We start from the raw sequence: 8,811 nt of genomic DNA, 5'->3' as shown, positions 1-8,811 counted from the left end.
CCACTTCTATGAAAAGCGTCTTTTTTTAAATTTTTAACCATTTCTGTTTTGCCTTTCAGAATTCTGTATTTATTTTTAATTTACACAATTACCTTTAGTGGGTACACACCCAAAAAAAAGCACTGATACATTTCTATTAAAAATGCAGTCAAACACTAATTGTTTGACTCGCCTCTGTCAGTGCGCCCCAGGGTGGCTGTGGCTACAACGTAGCTTGCCATCACCAGTGTGTGAATGTGTGCGTGAATGGGTGAATGACTGGGTATGTAAAGTGCTTTGGGGTCCTTAGGGGCCATAAAGGCACTATATAAATACAGGCCATTTACCATTTACCATAATTGTTAACCCACAATGATATAAAAGTCAACACAATACTGTAATAAACAAAATTCTAGTTAATATTTTTAAATCAAAGCGGAAGTCTGCGGTTTATATTAACCCATCTTATTCCTAAAACAAGGCTTAATAGACATAACCTGCCAAAAGGCCCAGTTGGTCCACAAAGTGAAAATTGCAGAAAAAGTGCAGTTTTTAAAAAAAATCATTTTTTCATAATAATCATCTAACTAAATAAATCTGAGGCAAAAGGCTAAATTGCTGACAATTTCAAGGCCTTTGTATTTTCAGACATTACCCCCAGCCTGCCGCGCCAAAACAAGAATCCAAGCACCTGCGTTTCTTTTATGACAGCAGGCAAAAACTTGAGTCATATTTTTATAATGCACTTTTTACTCTTAAGCCCATCTTGAGATGTTCTTGATCTGTCTTGTAAATGTGTGGATTATTTAATGTTAACATGCTCATTTATAGCAAAAGAACAAAGTTATTGCTGGGCTGCATCAGGTTTGTGTTAACATGATCTGAATGTCCAAGAAAATTCACCCCAAGGTCAAACCTTAGGATCAAATCACAGGACTTTGTGATCAATGGAGAACAGTGGACATGTTTGGCCAAAACCAAATGCAGCATATCAGCTGTTCAGCACGGCGGTAGAGGAGTGATGATTTGGGCATTTTTGCAGCTACCTGCCCTGCAGTCTTTTAGTCAACTTTGAATCAAATCTACAACAGAATGTCTGAAAAAGAAAAGGTGAGCGTAAAGCTCAGCGGTCTGAAGCAACCTTTTAAAGAACAGTGGCCCAAAATTCCTCCACAATGCTGATGATATAGAAAACGATCAGTACAACTTCTTGCTACTGAGGGTTGTTCTAAAAGCTGCTAAGTCATGGTGGGATGTACTAACTTTTAACAGGAGTACATACAGTCCTGTAAAGGCATTCATTTCACATGACTACCTTATCTTTAGTCACATCTAAGTTTCTTCAAAATGCACAAATGTGCTTTTAAAACCTACACAGCACATTTAAAATAATTTAATGTAAATTATTACACATAATTGATTTCTTGCTGATCTCATCAGCATCAGTCTGAGACAAATCACAAAGACTCAATCACACACTCCCGCTCCCACGCAGAGACCCCTGAGGTCAAGTTTCATCATTCAACTGTAAATGCAATACAACCAAATATATGAACGTTTAGATTGCAGCTTTCCTTGCCTTAATATAACTTAATGTACTAACACAGACACACAGAAAAGCTGCAGACTGTAATGGTGTTCAGTGTAATTTAGTTTTATTATGCACCTTTTGTGCGCAGTCAACCATCGTTTACTAACACGCGTCCCTCTGCGTGCCAGAGGTTCAGGTGTTTGCTGCTCCCCTCTGACTGAGAAACATGAGCAGACAAGCAGACGGTCACCCATCAACACACCCAGACCCGTACGCAGGGGACAAGGGACGATTTAGAAACAGTCACAGCGTTGTAATATTGCATAGAGACTGTACAAGTTACCACATGCAGCTGCCAATTAACTCCTGGCCGGTGGCGGTTTATCTGCAGCACAGACTAATGAACTGCTTGGTATTTTCATACAGAGAGCACAGAGATAAACGAAATTAAATGATGGGATGTTTCTAGGAATTTGAGGCAGATGTGTTTACGTGTTTGTTTTTTTGTGAATCTTTGGTGGTTCCAAAGTCCAGATTTCGTTCCTCGGAAGAAGCTTAAACCTGTTTGCAGCCTTTGGATTTGAAGCACACCTATTTTATTATTATTTTTACATTATTAATGACAAATTGGCATAAAGCTTGTGCATTTAATCAAAATTTTAAAACCCTTGTCTGTGTTTCATATTGAGAAAACGATGAAGATACCATCAGCTGCTCATTTCAACCCGGGTCCCTCCTCTCACCTGCTGAATCTGTTAGGTTGCCTCGTGCAGCACTTTTCCCCAGAGAGCAGATAAGACACCTGTCGAACATTGCTGCTTCCATTTGCTGTCTACAGCTACTAGAGCTCACAACCCCTGTCTGCGTCTACACAGCATGGACATCAAACTCTTTTTCCTTGGATTATGTGCCCTTTTCTGCATCTTCAGACCTCTCTCGGCACAATCTACATGCAAGCTGAAGGCCAAGTTCAACCTGGGCGGCTATAAGGACGTAGAAAAGAAGACGGTCGTGGTTGGGGGAATGTTTCCTGTTCACAAGCGCGTTGCTTCCAACAAGGGCAACACTTCGAGTGTGCCTCTCTCCTCAGGCTGTGTGGGGTGAGTCAGACATGTTTATGTGTCTTTTTTCATCATCGTTACTATGCTGGGTTAGTCTTCTAGCTTAGGGCGCTGGTACACTGTATTAAATGAACTAAAATTAAACTTATATAGGATCTTAAATGATTAAAGAAATTTTATTAAAGTATCCTCATTTTAGTACTTTCCAACCTGACAGTTTACTCCTGGGAGTCTTGGCTTCATAATTTTATAACAGAATCAAGACAGAGTAGTGTAACACCTCTGGGGCCAATTAGTTACAGCAGGCCATATTATTATGGAGGCAGGCCTACAAAGTGTAGCACACAACAATAATCAGCAAATTTATTATGGGCTAGTTTAAATTATAACGTCACAAGACTAAAATGGATTGCAATTAGTTGGTTTTCATGTATTGTCATTTTCTGCATACACTGAATACCTGTATTAACTGAAAGAAAGGTTCTTTCTTGCACAACTGTTTGTACTGGCTGATCTTTATTAATCTGCTGTTCCTTCGTCGCTTATCATCCTGTAGGTTTAACTTTCGTACCTTCCGCTGGGCACAGACCATGTTGTTTGCCATCAAGGAAATTAATGCAAGGCAGGACTTGCTTCCCAAAACTGACCTGGGTTACGTCATCTACGACTCCTGCTTCACCATCTCCAAGGCTGTGGAGGGCACCCTGACCTACCTGACAGGCCAAGACGAAGCTGTACCCAACTACCGCTGCGGCGATGGGGCACCGCTGGCTGCTCTAGTGGGAGCCGGGGGCTCGGATCTGTCCATCGCGACTGCCAGGATCCTGGGACTTTATCATTTTCCGCAGGTAAGCCTGACACTTGGGTCAAAAAAATTGATAAAGTTAAGGAAAATGAACAAAGATAAAGAGTTCAGGCAAAAAGCAACAGCGTGTTCGTACTCTTGTCTTTAGGTCAGTTATTGTTCGACATGCTCTGCTCTGAAAAGTAAGTTCCAGTTCCCCACCTTCTTAAGGACCATTCCCAATGACGAGCACCAGTCTACAGCTATGGCCAAGATGGTGCTACACTTTGGTTGGACTTGGGTGGGCACCATAGCTGCTGATGATGATTATGGCAAATACGGCATCAAAGACTTCAAGGACCAGGTTGAGCAAGCTGGCGTCTGCATCTCCTTCTCTGAGACCTTGCCCAAGGTGGACAGATTTTAGTCAGTTTCGCCAGTCAATATTTCCCTAAACCAACTGTTAGTTCACACAGGCATTTCATTTCTGCTGAAAAAAAATTTGTACTCTGATCTTTGGACTTTAGGTGCATTCCCCAGAGGCCATCCACCGCATTGTTCAAACTGTAATTGACTCCACAGCCAAGATCATTGTGGTCTTTTCATCTGACGTGGACCTCAGTCCTCTCATCAACGAGCTGCTCCGCAACAATGTGACCAACCGTACCTGGATCGCCAGCGAGGCCTGGATTACCTCTGCTCTCATCAGCCAGCCGCCGGGGGTGAGCAAACAGCTGACTGATGACCGAACGTGAAGAAATCCAGAAGGTTTAAACCAGTCTGGACCAAATTTTACTGTTTGAGCTTAGCTTGATTATTTGAATGCTTCTATCCAGGTGAGCTCAGTCCTTGCCGGCACCCTGGGCTTTGGGGTGAAGAGGGCTGACATCCCCGGTCTTCAGCATCATCTACTGAATCTGGACCCCTATGCAGACTTGCTCACTGAGGAATTCTGGGAGACGGTGTGTTTGTTAACCTTGGGAACTTGCAAACACCTACATGGTAGAATCAGTATTGCAGTGACAATTAAACTGTGAATGGTGAACCTTCATTGAAAACACTGACAATTAAACAGACGCCCCACAAATCCCGAATATAACAATTTTGTGATTTTACTTTTGTCTTGCAGCTGTTTAACTGCACGTTGGACTACAGCAAAGCTCTGAGAATGGCAAAACAGAGGGCCACGTACGTGAACGGCACACTGTCCAGGACAGTGACAGGATTGCCTGATGGGCTGTGTACTGGGCAGGAGTCTGTGGCACAACTCAACAACACGTACTCTGACGTCTCTCAGTTACGAATCACTTACAGGTCAGCTCATAATGCCACCGCTCAAAAAACAAACAACCAAAAACAGCAACTGATATATAACCTTAACCCAGACAATTAAATGTGCTACTGTTGCAGCATACACTGAGAAAACACTGAGAGCAACTTTGTTGCTGTTGTCGCACAGTGTTCCTGAAAGCAATTTATAGTTATCTATTTTAGTCCTGTATGTAAAGCCTCAGTAGCAGTGAGCCCTGTGTGAACCATTCACTCAGTGCAGTGTGTGCAGCTTTCCTGTGAACTGTTTCTACCACAGAAAATAGCTCCCGAGTAAGCAAGGTACTAATTCTGAAAAGGCACATTTGTCCTTTTGTTGTCTCATTGTAGCAGGGTGGTGATGTTTATAATAATGAGGAAACTGTTTCACGCAGTGTGTACAAAGCTGTGTATGCTGTGGCCCACGCCTTGCACAACCTGGAGCACTGTGAACCTGGAAAAGGGCCGTTTGTCGGGAAAACCTGTGCTGACATCAACAACTTTGAGCCGTGGCAGGTAAACGTGTGCAATAATGAGGTCACGTGTGTGCGCATTGTACTTTTGCTACTTAAACCTCAATTTTTCTCCTCCTTAGTTGATGTATTACGTGAAGAACGTGCGTTTCAAAATGCCAAACACAGGGGAGGAGATCTTCTTTAACGACGGAGATGTAGAAGGCTTCTATGACATCATCAACTGGCAGGTCAATCATAATGGGGAGATATCTTATGTCACTGTGGGGAACTACAATGGCTCTGCAGCTCCAGGGGACAGGATGACCATAATGAACGACTCCATTGTGTGGAACAATGACATGTTGGAGGTCAGCGGTATATCGATAAAGAAGTTAGCATATGCTCTTTTTAGATTATGATTCGGTAGCTCATGTATTTCTGTTGCTATGTGTAAAAGCCTCCTCGGTCAGTGTGCAGTGAGAACTGTCAGCCGGGCACCAGGAAGGGGATCCGACAGGGAGAGCCGGTCTGCTGCTTTGACTGCATTCCCTGTGCTGACGGAGAGATCAGCAACACAACTGGTAAGTAAACAACAGGACTACATTTCTTAAATGGTTCATGGGCTCATTCTTCTACTCTACTTGAGCACTCAAAGCACAGTCACTGTTGACAATTTAAAAACTCAAGAATTTTGAAATAGACCCAACACCATTAGCACATGTAGATTATGGTAAACATGGTCCTGCTGCCCTCGTATTACACTTGGCCTCCCTTTATCACAGATGCCCGTGAATGCATCCTGTGCACTGGCGATTTCTGGTCCAATGCGGCTCATGATGCCTGTGTACCAAAACTAATTGAGTTCCTGGCCTTTGGAGAACCACTGGGAATTACTCTTATTGCCATTTCTGCCTTTGGAGCTTTAGTCACCATCGCTGTCGGGGTGAGAAAAGCCAAACACAAAATTATACCTCTGAGAAGCTCCAATGTGGAGAGGAAACAAGCAAAAAAAAATGTTTAACTTCTTATTTTTTTCTCCCAGGTATTGTTTATTATGCACATTGGCACCCCTCTGGTGAAAGCCAACGATACACTGTTGAGTTTTTCACTGCTCTTCTCTCTTGTGGTGACCTTCCTCTGCTCCATCGTCTTCCTCGGAGAGCCACAGCACTGGAGCTGCATGACCAGTCAAGTAGCCTTGGCTCTAGGATTCGCCCTCTGCCTTTCCTCCATAATTGGTTGGTTACCAATTGAAATCATTTTTCCCATTTTTTTTTTAATAGCTTATTTAACCTTTTTATGTGCCTTGATCCAGTCAAAATCAAAATCACTGAGATTTTCTCTATAAGGGGCAAAAAGGCAATCTGTGTGTTCACAGTGAACTTTTTTCCCTTCAGGTAAAGCAGCAGTATTGATGCTGAGAGCCCAGGTGCTGAAAGCTGCCCGAGCCCGAGCAAAAGCTGCTGCCAAAGCTGCAAAAGCTGCTGCAAGAGCAGCCGCTGAAGCAGCGGCGAATGATGGCAGTCCTGATGTCATCGTAACCAACACACTCCACAATGACACCAGTGCCCCTGCTATCCCCGAGGTCGACCGTCTCACCTGTGCTCACCAGAGGGCAATAGCTGCTGTAGCTACATTAATACAGGTAAATATAAATAACTCATCACTGGGGGTAAATCTTAACCAGATGTAAAATACGACATCTGTCCCTGACCTCTAAATGTTTGTAACTTAAAACCATGTGGAAGTACTGTGGACATTAACATCCTTCTTCCCAGGCTATAGCGTGCACAGTGTGGCTCATCATCCTACCTCCACACCCGGTCAAGAACACCTCTGGTCAGAATACAAAGATCATTCTCGAGTGCGATGAAGGCTCTGTGATTTTCATCTGTTGCATCTTTGCTTATGACATCCTGCTGGCTCTGCTGGCCTTCATCTTTGCCTTCATAGCTCGCAAACTGGAGGACTACGTCAGGTAGGTCACAAAAGGATAGTTAAGCATTTTGCAGTGCACAGCCTAATTTTTCTTGTGGGGGAAATATTTCATAACACACAATGTCATTTATATTTTTGTCACATTAGTTGTGTTCTCTTTTTAAAAACTTTTACAGTGAGGCAAAATGTCTTACCTTCGGCATGCTGGTCTTCTTCATCGTGTGGATCTCTTTTGTCCCGGCTTACCTCAGCACCCGTGGCAAGTTCATGGTTGCCGTTCAGATTTTTGCCATCCTGGCTTCCAGCTTTGGCCTGCTGACCTGCATCTTCTTGCCCAAGTGCTACATCCTTTTGATTAAACCTGATCGTAATAAGGAGGAGCTAATGAAGCCCCGACCCAAACCTAAAGATGGAACCTCAACTGGGACGTCAGCGTCTCTCGCTACGACTGCAACTGAGGCTACAATTGCAACCACTGCTATCGATGACTAGTGGCGAAGTAATAACTAAAATTAGCCACAAATGTAAAAATAATGTAGATAGAAGTTGTGCCACTGAAAGCTGGTGCTTTTAATTAGGCTTTCTAGTCGTGTTGATCACATCGTCATGCTTGGTCTATAATTAATGGGCAAAATATTTTATTCTGAAAAAGATATATATATTTCTTTTGGATCCACAAGTATTCATGCAAAATTGTGTCCATCTCTAAATACCTAAATAGACTGAATGTGTGTACCAAAAACAGATATATTTGTAGATATAATAGCAAGATCAGGCTGTTAATGTAAAACCTCTTTTCAAACACTGTCCATTTCTTTAAAAAAAAAATTGCATACACTTAGCTTCCTGTAAAAAACACAAAAATGTATGTATAGTGCACCTCTGTTGGATAATTTTATTACTTAATAATATAATAAATGTTATTATCATTACAATTATCATTATGTCATTATCATTCACTAAAATATACATTTTTCTCCTTAAAGAAAAACATTATTATTATTTTTGTAGATTTTTATATATTATGCTAGATAACTTTAATAAAAAGTGGATCTGATGCCTTGGAGTTGGCCTCCTGTGTTGTCTTCCATAGTACAAATGAGTTTGTAATGAATGTTATTGGCGCACTATCAGCCTTGCATATTGCCAAGTACTTCAGTATCCATGTGTGGGGCACTGAGTCATAGGCTTTGTTGAAGTCAATCCAAGCAGTGCTTAGGTTGGTCTGCCTGGTCTTAGAGCCCTGGTGTACTGCTCTATCAACCAGGAGCTGGTGCTATAACCCTCTCACGTTATTTCTAATGCCTTTCTGAGTTGTGCTCATGCATTGCTTCAGTGTTGTGGAGAGGCAGGTAAATGCCTGGTAGTTTGATGCCATTGTGCCCTTGTGGGGCTCCTTCATGATTAGGATTGTTTTGCCATTCATGACATGGTTCCTCCAGTCCTCCTGTGCTGGCTCACCCTTTTCTCTCTCCATCCCTCCACTCTTCATCTTCTATCTCTGTGTATAGATGTGCATGTGTGTGTCCAGCACACCTGTGCTGATAAACTCACCTGTTGGCAATCCTGTGATCACCTGGTCACTACTTAGGAGTCTTGTTGGCTACTCTTGCTTCAGTCTGTGCTGTGCTTTTCTTAGATTTCCAGCTTACCTGTTCTGTTCCCCTCTGTGCAGGACTCAGGATCCTTCCCAAGTGAGAAAGAGTTTTTCCTATGAAGACATATTCTGTTAATTTACCTGAACTGGAGCCCTGA

General features: G+C 42.6%; 1 protein-coding gene across 1 annotated transcript; it reads left to right on the top strand.

Annotated features, from left to right (window-relative positions):
* Positions 1–2,265: 2,265 nt before the first annotated feature.
* Positions 2,266–8,183, top strand: vmn2r1 (vomeronasal 2, receptor 1). The gene is made up of 14 exons (XM_025898277.1): positions 2,266–2,610; positions 3,128–3,419; positions 3,525–3,767; positions 3,883–4,077; positions 4,192–4,317; positions 4,485–4,669; positions 5,059–5,179; positions 5,259–5,486; positions 5,576–5,699; positions 5,901–6,061; positions 6,161–6,356; positions 6,516–6,763; positions 6,897–7,096; positions 7,233–8,183. The coding sequence occupies exons 1-14, from the start codon at positions 2,387–2,389 to the stop codon at positions 7,546–7,548; spliced, it is 2,859 nt and encodes a 952-aa protein (XP_025754062.1). The 5' UTR covers positions 2,266–2,386; the 3' UTR covers positions 7,549–8,183.
* Positions 8,184–8,811: the final 628 nt, after the last annotated feature.

The sequence above is a fragment of the Oreochromis niloticus genome, linkage group LG14 (assembly GCF_001858045.2).
Source record: "Oreochromis niloticus isolate F11D_XX linkage group LG14, O_niloticus_UMD_NMBU, whole genome shotgun sequence".
NCBI lineage: Eukaryota > Metazoa > Chordata > Actinopteri > Cichliformes > Cichlidae > Oreochromis > Oreochromis niloticus.
The sequence above is the reverse complement of the archived record's forward strand: the minus strand, read 5'-3'. Positions and strand labels throughout refer to the sequence as shown.